The sequence below is a fragment of the Gaeumannomyces tritici genome (genome assembly GCF_000145635.1).
Source record: "Gaeumannomyces tritici R3-111a-1 unplaced genomic scaffold supercont2.6, whole genome shotgun sequence".
In the NCBI taxonomy this organism is placed as follows: domain Eukaryota; kingdom Fungi; phylum Ascomycota; class Sordariomycetes; order Magnaporthales; family Magnaporthaceae; genus Gaeumannomyces; species Gaeumannomyces tritici.
In genome coordinates this window covers 2,511,443-2,531,869 of record NW_008804550.1, presented here as the reverse complement: position 1 = coordinate 2,531,869, position 20,427 = coordinate 2,511,443, and the positions used below count along the sequence as shown (strand labels likewise).

The window sequence follows — 20,427 nt, the reverse complement described above, 5'->3', positions numbered from 1 at the left end:
GTTTGCATTTCTGGGAAAAGAAAAGACAATCGGCTTAGGGTGCAGGAACGGTATGGCGAAATTTTCGGCTCGCTTGCCCATGGGCATCCTTTAGGCACTTGTTATCACGTCATGGGGTATAGCGTGGGAGATGGTTCATGCCTCTCACGTTTTCATGCTTGCATTTGGAAGGCGATAATTCTTTGCGGCCCGGTCCGACTCCTCCACGTGACTGACTGCACTTGTGCTGTGACGGGGCTGCCTGCCTTCTGCGGTATGCAGGCCACACAGCCTTGATGCCGTTGTAATGTATCTCTGCCAAGGGACGTGTTTCGATAGTATGTCTGGACTGGGCTGGGTCGATACAAGGTAGGTAGGTAAGATACTCTGCGTTGTGCACGCTCCAGGAGAGGAAACATGAAAGAGCTCTTCTTGATAGCCTAAAGGCCCGCCTGGGGGGTAGGTGAGGAGCGACACAACAAGGGAAGAGAAAAGACGAACATCATGGGATGCAACAAAAGTGAAGTACCATCAGAAAACGAAAAAAAAAGGAAGAAAAAAAACCGAAATGAGGAGGGGAAGGAACGAGAAACCAAGACTGGCTGGTTTCGCGTCCCCGAGCAAGCAGATTACATATCTCCAATCTCTTTCTGCCTATCCTGTTCATCAAAGTCCGTTCTCTTTTTCTTCTTTCCTGATTCTTTCGGTCTTTCCATCATAAAACAGAACAAAAAAGTGCGTGAAACCTCCTTCGTCCTCTTGGTATGGTGATGCAATGCTTTGAGAAAACGAAAGAAAACGCCCACATCCATTTCCTGGCTCGTGAATATTAACAAAAAAGAAAAGGGCAAGAATATGTAGGATGGTAAACAGAATCGGAGCTGGAACATGACATGGATTGGAAACAGTGTGGCGACGGGCGTGAAAAAGGGGGGTGGAGGAGGGAGAAAAACAACATGAATGGACAGGTTTTTCGTCTTGAATTGAAAATCATCATTGGCGGGGAAATAAGTAGAAACACGGCCGTAAGACATCCCCGAGGGCAGTCATCAAAAGTCATCCGTCATCAAGCAAACTGTTTCTTGAGATCAGTCCACCTTCTTGTGAGGGTTTCATGCTGGGAATTGATCTTTGCAAGAAAGGCAGTTAGTATGAGACGGACAACAAAAAAGAGGATCGGTTGTGGGGCAAAAGAGACTCTGTTCTTACCTCAGCGTACTCCATCTTGGTCTTGACTAGCTGCTCCTCGAGATCCGCCATCTCGCGCTCGACCCTCCTGTTCTCCTGGGCCACCTTCTCGTTGCGCTCGAGCAGGCCCGCGCGCTCATCCAGCCAGGCCTTCTCGAGCTCGGCCGGCTGATCCTGGAGCAACTCCCGTAGCGTCTTGACCTGCTCGCGCAGCGTCTCCGTCTCGTCGCGGAGCTCCTGGTTCTCCACCTTGAGGTGCACCACCTGCGTTGCCAGCGTCGTCTGCTCCGAGTCGTTGGCCTGGAGCTGCTCCTCGAGCTTGCGGATCTTGATGGCGGCCGCGTGGTTGGACCCCCTGAGCTCCTCGATCTCGGCATCGCGGCGCGTGATCTCGGCGTCGCGAGCCTTCTCGGCCGCCGTCTTCTCCTCCCACTCCTGGGTGTACAGCGCCAGCATCTCGGGGGTGATGCGCACGTCGCACGCGTCACGCACCATCTGGTCCGCCCGGTAGACCTCCTTGTCGATGCCGGCCGACGAGGAGCCAAAGAATCCGCTTTCAAGCAACCCGCCCGCGGTGGGTGCCGCGTCGATGTAGACATCAAACAGCCGATCCCGCAGGAAGACGGTCAGGGCCGAGATGTCGGAGATCTGGAGCATTGCGGCGGCATTCTTCTGCATCAGTACCACGCTGAACTTGAGAATGGCCGACAGACCCTCGGACAAGATGAGGTCGTAGATGCGCAGCACAAGCTGCAGCGGGAACTTGTAGGCGAACAGCGTCAGAAACCACTGCGTAGCGTATAGGTGCGACGAGATGCCCTTGCGGTGCAGGTGGCAATAGAGCGCCGGTTCTAGATCCTCGATCAGCCGCTCGAACTGGTACAGATGCTTGTGCAACCCGGGCATGTCGTGGATGAAGAGGTCACGCAGCTTGTAGTGGTTCATGAGCCGAACCAGCAGGCAAAAGGCCTCCTCCTCGGGCATGTTGAAGAGCAGCGGCATCACTAGGAAGTTCATGCCTTGGGCGTAGCCGACAGCCTCGTCGAAAAGCGCGTACGCTTTACACACGCCAAAGAGCGCGTCCTGGAGCCCCTGCGAGGCAGCAAACTTGGAGAAGCTAGTGCGCATGCCGAGATCTTTGCGGATAACCTTCTCCAGCTTCTGGAGCGCCGTCTTCTCGTCCTTTTCCCTCTTTTTCCGGTCCGCCAGTGCGATGGCCTGGTTCTTGGCAGTCACGGCGGCGGCGGCAGCGGCCGCCTCGGCATCCTTGATATCCTTGACCGAGTTGCTGCCAGTGCTCTCGCCATCCGAGTTGACCGACGAGGCCGACGAGGCGGTCTCTCCGCGCTGCTTTATGCTGAGGTTGCTGTTGCTTGACGTCCCGAGGGAGCTGGTGCTGTGGCGATCCTTCTCCTTGTCGGTCCCCCGGGCTACAAGTTCGCGGTAGACGAGCTCGAGACCTTCGTTCTTGCTCTGAGCAAGAACCTGCCACACCACGCCTCGGATGACGTTGGGGATGCCGACCGCAATGGCCGTGTTGAGCTCCTCAGAGCTCGTCCGTGCCACAGCCGCGGGGCCCTCGTCTACCACCGACTGCCACAGGTCCCAGTCTACGGGTGCTCCGCCAGCGGCCGGCGATGGCCCGGCATCTACCCCAGACACAGTGCCTGGTGCCAGGCTCGGGTTCGGGCTTTTGGGCAGGGGAGACGACGGGGGCTGCATGCCGTTATCGATGCCATCGGCCCCTGCGCCGCCCGGTGTGGAGGCGGCCGGGCTGAGCGCGTTGGCCGTGGACTTGACGGTCGCTTCAGGGGCCTCACTCTCGTCTTCCTCGGGCAGCGATGTGATGCCAGCTTCCTCGCGCATGCGCACGAGTTTGAAACGATCCTTGAGACTGTTTCTTGCGCCGCCCCTCTCCTCATCCGGGCTCGTCGGCGTGGCGATGGAGCTGGCCGTGTTCCTGCGTGGGGACGTCACAGTTGGGGACACGGAGGCATCCTTGTCCTTGGACGTGTTCCTCGACAGCCAGGAGAAAGGGCTCGTGAGTTTCCGGCTTATGGGCTCAGGGGGCGGAGGAACCATGGCGGCGGCCGGGGCATGGCTTAGGGCGGTGGGTACGGTCTTGCTGGGGGACTCGTTCGCCGGAGGGGACCAGGGCATGGAAGGAAGAGCGTGTGTGATACTGCTCAGCGACAAGGTCTTTGGGGCTGGACGGTCGGTGGGGCTGGGCCTCCTCTCGCCACCTTTGTGAGAGCCTAAGAATGAGGGGTGTTAGCAGGGCCACGAACGGGGAAAGTGTGCGAGGATGAGACATAAAGGCCTCTGGGCGGTGTACCATTGGTCGTTGGTGCATCCTCGTGGAGGCTGACATTGTCCAGAGCCCCGTTAGATATCTTGGGCAGGCGGTTAGGGGTGGTGCCTGAGGGGGACTCGGGTTCGTCGTCGTCGGAGTCGTCAGAGTCGCTTTCCGAGTCGTCCTTGGGCGGGACGGCAGGCTTGTCTAGAGCTAGGACTGGGGCCTTGGCCTTGGTGTCGGGCTCGTCTTGCTGCTTCGGCTTCGTGACTGGGGTGGTTTCGGCGGTGGGCGAGGTGGCGTCCTGCCCCTTGACCGACTTCTTTTCCTTGATCTTCTGGAAGGCTGCTGCCAGCTCCGACGGCTGGCTCTCGGGTCGCGGGACCGAGACCTTTCTCTTGGTTAATGAGCGGATCGAGGCGGTGTCGGGCGCGTCCTCGAAGGCGTCCTGTCGGGAAGGCATCGTGGGGGCTGGTTAGCAAAGGCGAGATGAGGTGTGTCGGTATGGTGGTGCTGCTCGAGGTGCAGTCATGTGTGGCGGCGTGCCAGGGTCATGGTGCTGCTGCCCCGATGGTTCTGTCGAGAGAATGGCAATGGGCAGCGCTCTCGTGGTTCGAGCAGAGGCTGGCTTGAGGGGAGATTGTAGGCGGGGAAGGAAAGGGCGACCAGTCCATGCACCGACTCAAACAAGGATTTGGTGTGTTGGGCCGAAGAGGCAGAAGATGGGCCCAGAAAATACCAGACGGATGGACGGGTAATAAAGGTTGCATACCTCTGCTTCCGAGTCACTCGAGGGCGAGAGTGGTCTCTGTTCCTGCGTCACTCCCGACTCGGCGGCTACTGGCTTTTCTACTTCAGCCGACATGGTTGCTGGCTGGAATGTGTTTCCCTCCTTGAGCGTGCTCCCTGTCTTGTTGGCCTGCCTGTCTCAGCGTCTCGCGGTGGTGGTGGTGGTGGCTGGGCGTGCGTGCGTGCTTCTGCAGGAGAGGGCTAGCTGTGACCGCCAGGGGGGGTTGCTGCCGGCCGCTATCGCTGGTGGTCGATCTTGCCCGTCGTCGGCAGCATGGACGGGGTGGGCAGAGGCAGGTGGGTAGGTGCAGCAGGCCAGGTCGTGCCACTGCGGTGTCGTGGTATCTGTGGTATCGATTAGGTAGGCGGGCACTTCAGACCTCAGGTGCTGAGCGGTGTCGTCAGAGAGTCTGTGTCGCTCGGTCTGGGCAGAATGTGTGTTCTGTTCTGGTGTGTTGGATGGTGGGATGGTAAGAGGGTTGGACAACTGCAACTCCGCACCAGAGCAGACACTTCTTTACGGCACAGCAGCAGCAAAAAAAAAAACTCCCCCGAAACAGCACCAGCGGCAAAGGAGCACGTCTGTGGCGGATGCGAGTGGACAGCCCGGCGGTTTCCCAAGCGTGCTGTTGCTTATATTCAGGACGGCACTAGCGCGGGCGGGCTGCAGGAGGTGGGCGGGCGGACTGTGAGGCTGGCGGCTCGCTGCGGCCGGCCTGCCTTTAGAGTCGTGCAAGCGCTGCAGCTGGTGCCTGCCTCTGCTGTGCCCTGTGCCCTGCGCTGTGCCGTGTCCGCAGCGCTGTGCCGATCAAATCAATCAATCAATCTAGGACCCAGCAGATTTTTGTGGGACACGCCAGGGATTGGCGGCCGGGAAGGCACATGCACCTGTCCTGTAGGCTTCCTGTAGAGAGAGGTAGACTTGTGACTTCCACTTCACACAGCAGACGCACCCACCACGCGGTAGTAATTATTCCGTTAGCAATGGAACACTGTTTCTGGTTCTGTTACTGTTGCCGTCTCCATCAGACCAATCACGGCCCGGCCTGGCCTTCGTTTGGAGGGCGTTTTCCGTGCTTTGCGTCCGCTTTTGTATTTATTATAAGGTGGGGAGCAGCCATCGGTGTCCTCGACCGCCAAAGGTGGCTGGAGTCTAGGCCTCCCGTCCAAATCCAATCATGACCGCCGTCAGCAATCCTTTCACCCCCTTCATGCACTCCCCCATTCTTCCATGGCTGTTTCTTGGCCCATTGAAACGATCGGATAAGAGAGTCTAGGGACCCCTCGTGCGCTAGAGAATTGCCTTAACTAACAATAGAAGGAGAAAAAAGAACGAAAAACGTCAACTGATTTTTGCATACATACCATACCAGGCTGGTACATGTATTCCAGTGACCCCGCCTCAATGTGCCGAGCGAGTTGACCGGCGTCCAAACGGAGGTGGGGATGCCAGCAATGGTGGCCAAAACTGCCCCCCTTCTCTCCATCCTGCCGCGCATCGCAAAGGCCGATCGACGTGTTGTTGAGCTCGCTACCTTTCGTGGCACCCTGTCAATGTGAGCATCAGTTGAGGACCGGCACATCTGGTCAGGTCCTGCGTCACCCTTGCTTGCCCGAGTACAGTACCAATCGTCGCTGCGGACAAATGGCTTGGCCACGGACCAACCAATTTACTGCCCTCCTCTACGCCCCCCTTGGACCCCTTTTCCCAGGCGGGCCCGCGCTACACCGCTCCCAGTGGCAGCTCTCCCGGCCTTGGCTGCGGCTCTTTCTCCACGCAGCAAGAAAAGGGGCTGGCCAAAAGGCCTTCTTGTTGCATTAGCTCGAGGGACCACAACATCTCGGGAAGCAACGACATATTATGGGCTATTCTACACAATAAACAGACACTGCACCCGGAAGCCATATCTTTTTCAGCTTGATGCCCCAATGCCGAGACCCGGTCTGCACTCCGCGTCCCACCAGAAGAGGTCCAGCAAGCGTCAAGCTACCGGCATGTTCCTGCGCCCCAAAGTTTGTCGACGCCAAGAAGAAATGACTGTCGAGCCCCGGGGGTAAAAGAGGATTGTGCATGGCACAAGAGAAAAAATAAATAAGAAAAATCGGCATCTCCCCTGCCAAAGACCAAGGCAACATCGACTGTAAAAAAAGAGAAAAAAGGTCCAAGAGCAGGAGGGAAAGAGAAGAGGTAAAAAATAAAAGGCGAAGAGAGTCGTAAAAGGCGGCCGGAAACAACGCCAAGTAGAAATAAGCTCACAACCTCCGGACGCCAGGGAAAATGCCAGCCATTTCCTTGTATGTCACTGCTCCCTCCCAAGAGAAAAGAAAGAAAAGAACATATCTCTGAAATTTTCTGTGCAACGTAGCTCCTGCGTTTGCTAGTCCACGAGCGCTGCGTTCATCCATTCATGCAAATCCGAAGTAGTCGCTTCCGGCAGTGATGGCCTTCATAACCTGCGCACGGAGAATCTCGTAGCTTTCATACTCAGGGAGATCGAGTTCTAAAACAGAGAGGGGACGGTGCCGCGTAGTTAGTATCGGATCATCCGGGCGTGTTTTGCATTTTGCATGCACGTTACGATGGGGCGGGCCGGGAACTTACGGTTAAAGCATGTGTGCGAGCTTGGTAGCCGCTCCTTGTTGCCGTAGTCACGGTGGATGTTGAACCGGCTCACGCCGTTCATGCCCTCGAGCTCCTTGAATCCGTTGAGAGGCACCTTGGACGTGCCAGTAACGAACTGCAGCAGCTTGGCCCGTTCCTCCTTGTCAAAGGAACGCACAGCACGCCAGAACCACTGGATCTGCTGCGATGACGGCGTGTAGTTGTGGTACTCGGTGTGGCTCTTCCAGTCGTCCACGTCAATGTCGGGCAAGCCCGATATCAGCAGCTCCAGCTCCTGCTCGTTGAAGATGGCGATCAACTCCGCCGGGATGATGTCGTGGAAGCCCGTCAGGAACTCAGCCATCTGGTCTTTGACCGACGCGAGAAGTTTGTGCTCCACCACCAGCCGCACATAGTCGTGCTTGTTATCTTCCGTGACGGGGATGTTGCGCCCGTTCTCGCACAGGTCCACCGTCTCCGTCGCGCCAAACGCATCTTCCTCGACAGCGAACGTCTCCGTGATAATATCAGTGATGTCGTTCTCGAGCATCCACACCAGCGACTTGTAGTATTCCGGGTCGAAAGACTCCATGTCCTTGACCGATACCGGCTTGCCGAGGATTCGTTTGTAGACCGCGCGGCTAAAGTAACAGTCGAGCACGCGCCCCTCGTAGAGCGCCTTGCCGATGATGCGCCCGATAAACTTGAAGAACATGAGGTGCTCATCATTGATGCTGCTCAGTTTGTTGGGGTGGAACGTCGTGCGGTCCGAGGATACTGGGATGAATAGCGCGTAGTTGGGGTCGAACATCTGTCGCGAGAGCACCTGGAACCACTCCCGGGTCACGCCACCGGCGTCCACACCCTCCTCGCCGTGGAAGCGGATGTTTAGCTTCCCATACTTCATCTCCTCGCCCTTCTTGAAGTAGAGCGACTTGAACGAGTCGTGGAACACGTGGTCTCGGCGCACCGACAGCTGCAATGGCGCGTACGAGGGCCGCGTCTGGTTGCCCGACTTGGCATGCACGCTCCGGTTGAAGTAGTTGCGCTTGTTGTCAAACTCCAGCACTTTCGGGTTCTTAACCAGGAGCGAGAAGGTACCAGACATGAGCTTGGGGTTGTTGCGCACGAGCTCGTTCAGGACACGACGATGGTCCTCGGTGAAGTTGAAGAAGAGGCCGGCCATGCGGTTCTCGGGCGGAGGGCTGGAGAGCAGCATTTCTTTGGACATCTGGCTCTGAGACGCGGGCGCGTCGCTCAGTGTGGTGTTCTTGCAGACCACCATGAGTGACTCGATGAGCGGCAGCAGGATGGTCGCCACGTTGACCATGTTCTCCCGCTGGTGGATGGCGCTGAGACAAGCGCTGAGCTTCTCCCACATGGTACCGAAGGTAGAGTTGTGATACAGCGAGCTGATAAACTCTTGCTTCTCCGACTCCTTACCTGCCGACTCGTCCTCCGTCTTCTTGGCCTTGGAGTCAAACAGATGGTCGAGCGCAGTGAGCACGCGAAGGAGCTTGTTCTGCTCTGATGCACCAGGAGAGAATTTGGCGAGGGCAACACCCTGTATCTCTGTGCCAGACTCGGCCTTGAGTATATGCGGTAGAAGGTCGTCTAGATCGCGCACAATGTTTTCGCTCAAGAGCCGGGCCTGCCGCACCAGCTCCTGGCCGAAGACGACCTTAGCGCCCGGGATATTGGACAAGTTCTTGATGGTCGAGATGGTGTTCTGGAACGTCTTGGAGCTGCATTCCCGAGCCACAAAGATGTTCACGACGAGGGTGAGATTGTGGAAAGGAATAACTGGAGGCTGCAGTTGCCTTGACTTTTTGGCTTCGGCTGTCTTGGCCTCCTCGGTCTTTGATTTGTCCGCGTCTGCATCGGCTTGTTCGGCAGCGGGGGCGGGACCGGCTGTGGCCATTGGTGCCGCCTCGGTGTGGTCCGTGGCTGTGGACGAGGACTGGCCAGCCCGAGATTCGGTTGTTGGTGCCCCGGCGGTTCCGGTGGAGTGGGCCGCGGGTCCGGTACTCATCGCCTTCCTTGCCTCCTCCTCGGCCTCTCGGCGCCGCCGTTCTAGGGCTTGCAGGGGATAAGTGACCTTGTTCAGCAGGTCCGCGAGCAACTGCATGACCGCGGAGCTTTCCATCACAAGGCTGCGACCAAGGAGGCTGAGAAGCGAGTTGATAGCGTACTTGTTCGCCTTGAGGTCCTTGCCCTTGCCTTTGCGACTGAGGGTTCGCTTCAGCGATGAGCCAAGAATCTCGTGCTCTGTAAGGAAGAGAGAGGGGATGTGAAGGTTACGGCAGAGCTCCCCTAGCAGGTCTAGGCACTGCTGCACGATCATTAGCGGGGAGACGTCCGAGTTGTGCTGGATGACTATGCTTGGGTTGATGCCGGTCAAGCTCCTCTTAAGGCTGGTGGGAGTTTTCTGCAGGTCCTTCTCCTTGGGCTGCCTAGCCTTGAGCGAGAGTTGGCCGAAACTCCGCTCGACAGCGTCCATGTCCGTGCTTCCATCTTGAAGAATCTGGAGTAGCGTGCTGATCACTTCCAGTCGGTTTTGTCGGTTTTCACAAACATCTGAGAGGATGCCAAAGTGATGGGTCCTTATGGCAGCAGGCTGTGAAATGAACATGAGGCGGAGGAGTGTGGCCACGCCGGCCTTGTCGAGCATCTGGGGCACCGGCTGCCGCGTGGGTTTGACTTCAACCTCCTCGGCCGCCTCGACCGCCTGGCGCGAATTATCAGATCGCTGCCCCTCACGCGGGACAGCCTCGCGGTTGCGGTACACTGCAGACGCCGCTGTGGCAGACCGCCGTTCTGCTGCAGCGCGGGCCTGGGCCACCATGTCGGCAGGCAGATGTTCAGCTAGCTCCTCGTGTTGGTCCATGAGGATCTCCTCGCGCAGGGTCGCGTCAAACGTCAAGAGGATGCTGGCCGCGTCCATCTCCTGGGGAACACTCGCATTGTTGTTGGCGTTGGTGTCGCGCTGGCGCTCCTCACGCTGACGCCTTCTCCGCTCTTGGGCCTCTTGTTGAATGATCTCCTGGCGCAGCTCCTCAGGGAGCGCGTCAAGAAACTCGTTGAAGGCCTCGGTTTCTTGCCCAGTGTTCTCGGCTTGCTGCCGAGCTTCAGACCGCCTCGTAGTGAGAGTTTGCGCTATCACCTCCTCCCTAAACTCCTCAGGCAGCGCGGCGAGGTACTCGGGGTCGATTCCAAGTCCGGTGATGTCAATCTGCTCCCCGCGGATGCTGGTCATCAAGCGTTCCTGAGATTCGTTGTCGCCGCCTTGCTGGGCGAGAGAGCCAGACTGGGCCGTCTCAGCTGTCTCGACGCCTTCCATGCCTTGGGGCTCTGACGCCTGGTTGTCACTGGTGGTGTTGGCAGACCGCGCCTCAGACTGGGATGCTTGCAACAGAGCAGCCTCGGCAGCCTCGGCCGCCTCTCGCTCCTCTTTGGCCTTCCTCTCAGCCTCCTCCTTTTCACGAGCAGCTTTTGCCTCCGCCTCGGCTTCAGCCTTCTTCCTCCGCTCTTCTTCTTCCTGCCGCCTTCGCGCCTCCTCAATCTCGCGCTTGCGCTCTGCCTCCTTGCGCTTGGCCTCCTTGTCGTCTGCAATGGCCTGCGGCGCGAGTTTGGATAGGACCACCAGGAAGAGCTTCAGCGCCTTCTCGTGGTGAGCAGGCCCAAACAATATCTTGGCCTCCTCTAGCCACCGCTCGACGGTGGATGCTGGCATGAAGGACACGGCGTGCTGTGGCTCATGATAGAAATCCCGCGGTCGGTTGGCATCGTTGCGAGAGTCTCGCATCGGAGCTGCGCCTGCGGGCACGGGAATGTGGAACTCGTGGACTTCGCCATGGGGGCCCTCCTGCGAGATATGAAGTTGGAAGGAGGGAAAGACTCCACCTCGGCCGCTCATGCTTTGGGGAATGGAGGTGATCAAGTCGTTGATGAGGGACATGGGATTATCGTGACCAGCAGAGAAAAATGAGGGAGGGAAACGGAAGGTAGGTGCCATTCCCGGGCGGGGCGAGGCGTCGCGCCCGCCATTGCGCTGCCGGCGGAGAAGCGGATTGATGCCGTCATCGTGGTTGTTTGGCGGAGGACCGCCCCGCGGCCGGAAGAAGTTCCGGAACTCTGCGCCTTGTGACGTTAGCCGTTGAACTAGGCCCATGTTAATCATGTCATGGAAAAAATCGACAGGGGCCGACATACCGCTGAGACGGTCTCCATGCGGGCCGCCAATCACCACAGCTTGAGGAGCCACGGGAAAGGGGCTTCTAATCCCGCCATGTCGGTGACGATGGGCCCCAGACGGCTGGTCAATGACCAGCGAGTCCCATCCAAGACCCGGGGCGATGCTTGGCTGCGGTTGGTCGTCGCCTGGGAGAAATAGCGAGTTAGCTCATGCTGAGAGCAAAAAGCGAGAAAGACACAGCTGAAAGCCTTACCCATGTTGTCCCGATCGAAGATGAAGACGTCCTCGTCTATCTCGTCTTCCTCGTCCTCCTCATCTGTTAGGGAGCGATATCAGTCAGCACGCATTCACCAGTGCGATATGTGCAAGTATAGTACTAGAGGTGAACCAACCATCGTCCGCCTCATCCTCCTCCACGTAACGATCATCCATTCCCGGAAAGTCGCCGAGGAAGTCATGCGTGAAGCGGGGCTCGGAGTAGTTGATGTTGCCAAAGTGTCCCAGCGGACCAACTTCGTCGAGATCTTGGACCTGGGCCTCAAAGTCGATCTCCTCTTCTCCCTCGTCGTTCTCGTTGTCACTATCGCTTTCCCACTCAGATGCTCCATCGTCATCGACCGGGCTCCCATTCTCGTTGACGACTTCGTGATGGTCTTCCACCTCTTCCAGAGCATCCGAGATTTCGTCGTCATCGTCGTCTTCGCTCGAATCATCATCGTCGTCGTCGTCCTCGTCCATGGACTCATCCTCGTCATCCTGGTCACCCATGATAACTTCCATGACCGCTGGATCGCCGGGCAAGCCTTCAATATGGCCCATCTCGCCGAGTTCCTCGTCCTCGTCACTAACGTTTTCGTCGTCATCCTCGGACATTTCCTCGTCATAGCCCACCTCGTCGGCGTACCCGTCATCATACATCTCTTCGTCATCTGTACGAGTTTTGGTCAGCAAATGGAGCTTTGATACCCCCAAGTTAAAACACCAAGAGACTCCACTCACCATCTTCGGACTCATCATCGCTAAAGTCATCCTCCTCTCGAGGTTCCAGCATGCCGAGAGCCGAGTTCCTGTAGAGATCAGGGGTCTCCTCGCGCTCCTCATCCAAGTCAGAAAGCGAGGAGGCTGAGAGAATCTCGTCCTCGACGCTATCGGTAGAGGATGGTGGGAGAACTCCGTCGGCGCTCAGAAGGATGGCCGTGTTGGTGAGGAATCGCAAGACGCGGAGAATGTACTTGATGGTCCGCTTCACACCGGGATAGGTGAGGTCTACGTCGGCAATAGAAGAGGTCAACGCTGCGATATAGCCCTTCTCGTACATGAGGCGCTTGATCTGCGATTGTGACCGGGGGGCGTCGGGGCTGACGCGGATGGGCTCCTTGGAGTCCTTGTCGTCAATCATGTTATACATGAGCTCGGCGAGGGATTGCATTTTTCCGTATCGGACATCGAAAGATTCGCCGGAGCCGGCAGCCTCGCGGTACGCTCGAAGCACAGTGTCGAGCACGAACTTGCGCACAAAGTTCAAGTCTGCCTCGTTGCTGGGGTCAAACCGGCGGGCATGGCGGTTGAGTGGCTTCTCACTAGTCTTCGCCACAAGGGCAACCAGGACCATGCGTGCCTGGTCCGCAGTGCTGACCTTTTTCTTGTACGCAAGACTGTCCGATGGCGGTTGGAGGCTGTTGACGCAAAGAAGATCGTTCAGGAGGTAGTTCAAAACGCTCGACCTGGGCTTCACGGGGGTGTTCGTCAGGAGCGGGGCTCCCCGCTTGAAGTTGATGAACTCGATCTTGGCGCGATTGTAGCTGTACAGCAACTCCGAAAGACAGTGCAGCAGGAAGCACCGGTAAATGAAGATGGGATGCTCCTCTGCCTTGAATTGGGGCTTTGGCTGTTTTTTGTCCTTGCCATCATCGAGGCCTTGCTCAGATATAGGTGCTGGCTGCGTCAATGCCGAGGATGATGAAGAAGAGCTGCCTACACCAGCGGCCGTGAAAGACGCGGCCTCCTTGGGTTTGTCTTTTGGTGGTGCCCCAACGATCACTGGCTCCGCATCCACCTTCTGGAAGTTGAGGAGTTGATCCAGAAGAAAGTTGATGACACCGTCCGGGTTCTCCACGATTGGACGCTTAGCCTCCGCTCCCGGCGTCTTAGGCGCGTCGGTCATCTCCTTGTCGCCCGACTCGGTCGTTGGTTTCACATCATTGATGTTTAGATCCTGCGTGGCCTGCTGGACGGCAGGCTCAACCGAATCGTCCTTGGGGGCATCCTTGTCCTTGGAAGCATGTGACTCATTGGCCGACGCCGAAGCCAGGGGGTCTTTGAGTGCCACCGTAAATTGCTTTGCCTGTCCGTCTTCAGCATTCGAGGGCCACTTTGGTATCTTGACGAGCTCCTCGGTAACCTCAATGAACACTCTCGGACTCCGCATAGCAAAGGGGGAGAGGCTCCGAAGGTAGGTGTGTAGTTCGAGATTCCGAGATTGCCGCTGGGAAGCATCGAAGAAGGCACGAATCTCGAAGCGGAATATTTGACGGAGAGTGTCGTCGTCCTCGACGATGTGGCGCAGGATTGTCATGACATATATGCCGATCTTGGTCTCTTTGAACCGTGTGGAGCCGAGCCCTGAGAGTTGCTTCGCCATCGCAAAGATGCGGTTGAGCTGCTTCTTCTCGCCGGCGGCCTTGGCGAACTCCCGGTCCCGTGTGAGAATCAGCAAGATCCTCAGAATGGCGATGGCTAGCATATCATTCACACCGGCTCGCGGCAGGATTTCCATGACAGCCTGGAATAGCTCCGCACGCTCTTCTTGGTTGACGATGGGCTCCTTCTCCACGAACTCAAGCTTCGGCATCGCCTCGGCATCGGCGCTGGGAACGGGCCATTTTACCTCAACTGGCTGTTCGTCTTCTGTCAGGACAATCTCGAATATGAGCAAGATGTAGGGTATCCATGGAGGAATAGAGGATTCTTCCGACGTCTTCAGAAACCCGAGGTATTGGCCGACGTTCATCTTGAGAGTGTCCACGCAGGCTCGGAAGAACGGCTTTGAGTCTTGCAGCAGGATGGATAGAAGGTGAGCATAGGCGGCGATACTAGAAGCGCTTGCTTTATCCTCCGTGTCGAACGAGATCAGAGCATTCGCCAGGGTTTCTCCAACTTCTTGGCGTGCCTCCTCATTCGTATCCGACTTGAGTGGCACAGTAATGCTGATGAGGTCGGCAACGTCGTACACCGACGTCGGATGCGCCCTAATGACATCGAGGCAGCGATCGATTAGATCGTTTCGCAGCTTGGCCCGCTCCACGTCTAGGTCCTCCTTTGTGACGGCAGGAGGCTGAGGCGTTGACGGTGCCTTGGATGGCGTTTGCGAGGGGCGCGTGGAGCTTGACGAAGCTCCACCGGCTTCCCGAGCCTCCGAAGCACGACGAACAACCTCCGCAGCATCGTCTGTTGGAGCACTCGGAGCAGGTCGCTCGCTCAGCGTGTCAGAGACCGCAATGAGCCGATCCAGATCCGGGGTCGAGTCCACAGCCATGGGATCGCCGCTCACGATGACGGGCCCCGCAAGGACAGGCGCCTGGCCCTCGGAAGGTGCAGGTTCCGACGGGCTGTCTTCTTGATACGTGTCCTGTGGTGGGACTGGGTTGCGTGCTCCTGCAATACCGGCCTTGTGGGCTTTGATGTACTCCTCAGCCCACTCGGGTGATCCAAAGGCGCGGTAGACGGCCTCCCTTGCGAGACTGGCCTCTTCCCCCCTGTCTATGAGGGGATTCATGGTCCTAATATGATCGTTCCACGGAAACGGGACAGCTTCACGTTTGAACAAGGCAGGGGGCTGCTTATCGGTTTTCTTGTACGCGTTGGCCTCGCAGCTGACGTCCGCGATGGCCTTGAGGATGTTGACAACTCTGTTCAGCACTCCGACGTCGGCTTTCTCGATCAGCGGGGATTCCCATAGCTCCCGGACAACAGGAAGGATAGACATGCGGAGCTCGACGAGCAGCTGGGCACCGATGGGGCTCGTGTCACGGCGCTGGTCTGGGCGCTGTGCAAGATTCACTTGCTGCACTGAGTCCCAGACGTTCTTTCCTGATACCACGGTAAGGTACAGCTCCAGAATCTTTTTCATGCCGATCTTTGCCAGCCTTGGCCTCGAGTCGGAAGGCGGCGCATCTGACTCTTTGGCAGCCACCTCGGCAAACTGGCGGAGCATGGCGTGGAGAGTATCGAAACCGCCATTCTCCTTGAAGGCGACGAGGACAGGAATAATAACCGTGGCGGAGACTCGGTCAGACTGGCGTGGGCTGTCGGTCAGCATCTCGTCGACGCTGTGCAGCATGACCACCGAGTAATGGATGTCCTTGACGGTGAGTTCCCTGTTGCTCTCCCACTTTGCCTGGATGGTTTTTGCGAGCATCTCAGCGATCCAGAGATGCTGCGACCGGGTCCAAGGATCTCTCTCACGCCGAGGAAGAAGAGCCTTGCCTAGGCCCTGAAAGAAAGGGTACGACGTTGGCATCATGGAGTGGAGGAGGGCCCTGAGGACCTCGTAGTTCTTGTAGCTGACAGACTTGGCCTCGTCGGGGGAGACAGACTTCCCGCTCGTCGACGCAGCAGCCGGCTCGCTGGGCCGCGCGCCGACGCGGGTCTCGGACGGGTCAGCTGCAGCGGCGCTCTGATTTTCCAGCAGCGCAGTACTTGCGGCAGCGCCTGTGGTGGCATCTACGCTGGCCACAGGCTGATCCTCCCCAAGTGCTGTGCTGTTTGGCCAGTGCGATGGGACAATTTTAGCAATGTTCATCTCTTGAGCCAGCACAGCACGGAGCAGAGGACCCAGGGTCTCTATCAGGCGAGCATAGAAGTCGAACACGTTTACGGCCGGGAATGAGATTGCCTGTCTGTTGGATTGCGGGAGGCTGTTGTAGAGGGTTTTTACCAAGCACTGCGTAGTGAGCAGCGCTTTCACGGCTTGTGTTCCGTGGGCGATCTGCTGGATGACCTGCTGATCCCACTCTCCCGACTCGGTAACCAAAGACAAGTCGGGCCGCACAAAAGGCGCAAAGAACGGCTGCGGTCCCTTGTGCTGCACCAGTGGCTGGAGGGCGTCGACTGCCGCCTGGGTACGCCTGAGAAGAGATGGTAGGCCAAGAATCGGGCAGTTCTCCACTAGGGTCGAGACGACATGCTGCAACATCTTGGCGCCTTTGGAGTCAGCAAAGTCGTGAGGCAGGCTGGGCAGCTCCGACATGTCCAGCAGCAGCTCGATCCCGCCCTTGTGGATCAAGGTCGTTTTGAGACTTGTGTTGCCCGTGTACGTTGACAGAAAGTTGGCAACAGCGGTCACGTAGGGAGTGAAGTTCTTCGCCGACTGCTCAGCATCGCCGCTGTCGTGCGAGTCTGGCCCACTGGTGGCCATGACAGTATCTTGCCCCTGGGGTTCGACGGGACCAGACTTGTCCAGCAGCGAGATATCCGCAATTAGAGGCCCACCCGCAGGGCTGGACACCGACAGAGATGCACCCCACGACTGCTTGGCCGCCTTCTCCTTCCCGAGATGAACCACACGCGCAACCATGTCCAGAACGGCATTGGAGATGGCTGGGCGAAGAGACGGGTGGTGACGAGCAAGCTCGTCAAAGCTACTTCCGATATTCGTGGCATGGTCCAGATCGGTATCTAGGCAGCGAACATGCTTGGCGCTCTCGAAGATTTCAAGGTAGCTTTCGATGACGCGCGAAGAAACCACCATCTTCATGCCCGCGTTATTAAGAGAAATAGAGTTGATGACGGTGGGGATGACGAGCATGGCCTCGGACGAAGGGAGGATACCCCGCGCTAGAGGCTCGCTTCGCGGCGCCTCCAGGGTTTCGCGCGCTGGCGGATGAGGCCTATCATCGGGCTCGAACAGGACAGAATCGTCGGGTTCGGCAGATCCAGCATCCTCGTCCGCGGCTACGTCGTCCGCGGCCTGAGGGGTGGAATGTCTCCGCTCGCTCGGGTGCTCGGCTTTCACCTCACGCCCAGTTATACTCTCGAGGAAACTCTTGATCAGACCAGCTTCCATCAGGGCGGCAAAGCTTGTGGGATCGTTGTTGATGAAGTCGCCGATGATGATCATGGCATTAGTCCACACAACTGACCCAAAGCAGCTCATATTCTCAATGACATGGCTAAGGCTGCCGAGGAGCTCGCTGTTGTCGACTAGGTTACGCAGAAGACGATCGGTGTTTGAGCCGAATGAGTACCAGCTCGTCATTATGTGATGGATGAACTTGAGCAACCACTTGAGAGTTTGCTGCTGGTAAAAGGGGATCTCGTAGTCGACGACACTAGAACGCAGGCTAGGCGGGGTGCCATGTCCGGCCTTGGTCATCTCAGTCGCTTTCTTGACGATATCGACAGTCAGCTCCGAGATCCGATCGAGGCCCTTGGCGTCGACGAAGGACTGGAATGCTCCTTGATAGCTGTAGATCAACCCGTCGAGGAAGGCGAGCGACATGGAATGATTCCTATCGGCAACGCGTGTGCGGATGTTGAGAATCTCCACCAAGTTCTCCATTATGCCAGCACCAATCATCTCGGTGCCGAGGCGAGCCGACACGGACATGTGCAGGGTGAGGGAGAAGAGGCTGTTGCGCCAGTCGTCAGCCTCGGTCCCAGTAGTCTCGCCCTCGTCCTCGGTGTCCTCGCGCATGCCGGCAACGGCCTTCCTGATGACGTAGAGCAGGATGCCGTGATTGACGTTGGCATTTAGCGCCGACAAGACGTCGGACTGCTTGGACGTGAAGTGCGAGATTGCCTCGAGCAGCTGGAAGGTAATGGTCTGTAGCCACAAAGGAACGCCAAGGCGGCCGTCTTGGACGGGGTGGATGAGCTCAGCCAGCTGATACACGAGCTGGTACCGCCGCGGCTCATCATTGTCCTGCTTCAGAACCTTCTCCAGGAAGTAAACCTCCTGATGGATGTACGAAAGATTTGCTATGGCCAAAAGCCGGACAGCCAGAGCATCTTGCCGCGCAGAGGTCGATTCCAAGAGTGCTTTGGCAACCCTGAGTCTGTTGAGAACCTCGTAGCGTGCAGACTGGGGCATATCGTCAGGGAAACGCGAAAGTAGCTCGTATACGGGCGTCTTGAGGACCGTGGACTGGGCGATCTCAAACGTCTTCTGTGGGGATTTCGCGGCTTCTTCGTTACCAAAGCTTGAGGTGTGCGGAGTCACCGGAGACGAGGCGTCATCGCCAGACGCACGCTCGACGCGTGGGCTCCTATGCTGGACGGAGCCCATGGTGCTGCTCCGGCGCAGCGGAGTTGGGGTGGTCGGCAGGGTCGAGTGACCCCTATCCGCCGCAGGTTGGGCAGGAGCGGGGGGAGGCGGCTGGGTGCCTGGCTTCGGGTAGTAAACGACCTTGATGTCGCCCCAACCATTCCACCGACCCTCACCTTGTGGCTCGGATGTGGCTAGGGAGACAAGGTCATTCGCATACATTGACGCCGCGTTCTTAGCCGCGGGAATCTGTGCTTTCTCCTTCTCCTTCTCCTTCCCCTTACTCGCCGATGCTGGCGTGGTGGACATGGGGTCGGCAGAGAAGCTGATGATGGGCGTCTTGACGAATGGCTGCGAGAGCTGTTGTACCCTGTCTAGATCAATATTATAGTGGCTGGCCAGTAGAGCAGCTCCGATCTGGCGGGAAGGGTGTGCCATGCGCTTGACCGAGGCATGGTAGCGCTGGGCCAGCTCCATGCCGACCTCGAGTGTTGCTCGGAGCACAGCCAAGGAGGTAGAGTTGAGCAGATCGTTCAGGTGCGCGCTAGATGAGTAGACGCTGCGGTTGCCGCAGTGCTCCAGAAGCTTGCCACTGAACTTCAATATCGTCACTATCAAGGCGCTGTCTCCATCTTGACCGTAGCCGAGAGCCTGCAGATCCGCCTGCGTCCACGTCCTGTTATCGCAGTATTCGACTGGGGCTCCCTTGTTGAGCAGAACCTCGCAGGTGAAGTCCCTGGCCTGCGGCCCATCAGCGAGACGATAGGTCGCGCAGAAGCACTCCAGAATGCTGTCGAACCGGTTCAGAAGGGGGATCCAGTGGTACAAGTCGCCGCGCGAGAAGGGCCATGTCGTCGGGAAGTCAGCCAGGAGCTGGGGGATTTTTGGCAGCGGCGCATCTGCCACCTTGGCGACGAACTCCTTCAACCAGGGAGACTGAGCGAGTAGACGGGTTAGTGGGTGTTTGAACAAGTCCGAAGCGAAGCCAGGGTCAGTCTAGATGTCAACTCACCAGCGTCTCCCTGTGTTTTGGCTGCAGGGGCTTCACTATCTTTCCCATGTTGAAGGTGGGGGCGGCCGAGCCCCGGAAATGAAAATCGAAACTCCCCCACCACTACCCACAGGTCACTATCGCGACGACAGTGTTGCCTCGGTTTTTGGAGTGTCCCGGGGATTAGACACTCCAGGCTTATGGGTGAGTGTGATCCGGTGGGAGGCTGAGGTGACGTATTGGCGCCGACAGGTAGCTCGGTGGCGCGCGAAAAAAAGCGCCGCCTAGGACCGCCTACAGGATGCAGCACGAGCGGTGAGAAGCTGTGTCCCAGGTCGGATGGTGGGGTGGGATGTTGTTGACTCCCGTCGCTGCCTGCAAAAGGACGCGTCGCAGTCGTCTTGTTTTTTTTTGTTGCTTTCTTGAGCAAAGGTGGGGTTCGAGGGGTGGTGCGTAAATGGTGGTGGTTGACGGAAAGGTCGGGGTCGCAGTTGGTGGCAGCCTCGGAGCAGTGGGAAAAAAAGATCCAGACAAGTGCAGATTGCCAGGACCCCAAAGTCGCCAGACTGCAGCTATCCCCGCAAGACGAGGGGCGAGAAGACACACGAAAATGGCAGGATTAGAATAGGCACGCTCTCCAAGTTCGTCAAGCTGGAAACTGCTGGAGAGAAAACAGGGAAAAAGAGCGTGTGGCGGCGGGAGAAGCAGGAAGAAAAATTAGGAAAGGCAGAGAACCGAAGGCCTCTCCATGGAAGCTCAGGTCAGTCAACCCAACATTTGCGTAATGTGGATGACGGCAAAGCTACCTCAGGTCCCGCCCCGGCTGGTGTGGGTCAGGCTGCGTGAGTTGTGTGTTACGAGAGCACTTCCGCCCGCTGCCCGCACACACAGTGCGGCGCCCGGAAAGATGGGGTTCTCGGTACCTACACTCACGCACGGGGCAGAAGGACTCAGTGTCACGCCAGCCGTGGGGGCCAGTGGACGCGCGCACACGGACATCGGCCAGCCTTGCCCAGGAAAGAGGTCGGTCGAAAGTACCCAAGCACATCCCTCTACCGCACGGCATGGATCTGGCACAACTGGGCAAACCTTACTAGCAGGCACTCCTCGCCACGAGTTTGGGAAG

General features: G+C 57.8%; 2 protein-coding genes across 2 annotated transcripts; both read right to left on the bottom strand.

Annotated features, from left to right (window-relative positions):
- Positions 1-54: 54 nt before the first annotated feature.
- On the bottom strand, positions 55-4,795 carry GGTG_11214 (GTPase-activating protein GYP5). The gene is made up of 4 exons (XM_009229096.1): positions 4,233-4,795; positions 3,503-3,908; positions 1,189-3,422; positions 55-1,108 (listed from the first exon to the last, which is right to left on the bottom strand). Exons 1-4 carry the CDS (start codon positions 4,323-4,325, stop codon positions 1,046-1,048), a joined length of 2,796 nt encoding a protein of 931 aa, XP_009227360.1. The 5' UTR covers positions 4,326-4,795; the 3' UTR covers positions 55-1,045.
- Positions 4,796-5,980: 1,185 nt separating this feature from the next.
- Positions 5,981-20,078, bottom strand: GGTG_11213 (E3 ubiquitin-protein ligase ptr1 + RNA transporter 1). Its single transcript, XM_009229095.1, has 7 exons — positions 19,323-20,078; positions 12,046-19,246; positions 11,439-11,975; positions 11,300-11,362; positions 11,064-11,231; positions 6,852-10,985; positions 5,981-6,750 (listed from the first exon to the last, which is right to left on the bottom strand). Exons 1-7 carry the CDS (start codon positions 19,368-19,370, stop codon positions 6,656-6,658), a joined length of 12,246 nt encoding a protein of 4,081 aa, XP_009227359.1. The 5' UTR covers positions 19,371-20,078; the 3' UTR covers positions 5,981-6,655.
- Positions 20,079-20,427: the final 349 nt, after the last annotated feature.

Bases quoted from the DNA above. Each gene is read 5' to 3' on its own strand.
- GGTG_11213 (XM_009229095.1), bottom strand. From the start codon at position 19,370: ATGGGAAAGATAGTGAAGCCCCTGCAGCCAAAACACAGGGAGACGCTG. The intron at 11,363-11,438 runs GTTGGTTCACCT...GCTCCCTAACAG, and splicing joins GGAGGATGAGGCGGACGATG to ATGAGGAGGACGAGGAAGAC. The intron at 10,986-11,063 runs GTATGTCGGCCC...CACAAGGCGCAG, and splicing joins GCATGGAGACCGTCTCAGCG to AGTTCCGGAACTTCTTCCGG.
- GGTG_11214 (XM_009229096.1), bottom strand. From the start codon at position 4,325: ATGTCGGCTGAAGTAGAAAAGCCAGTAGCCGCCGAGTCGGGAGTGACG. The intron at 3,909-4,232 runs GTATGCAACCTT...CCTTCCCGACAG, and splicing joins CGAGTGACTCGGAAGCAGAG to GACGCCTTCGAGGACGCGCC. The intron at 3,423-3,502 runs GTACACCGCCCA...CCTCATTCTTAG, and splicing joins GGATGCACCAACGACCAATG to GCTCTCACAAAGGTGGCGAG.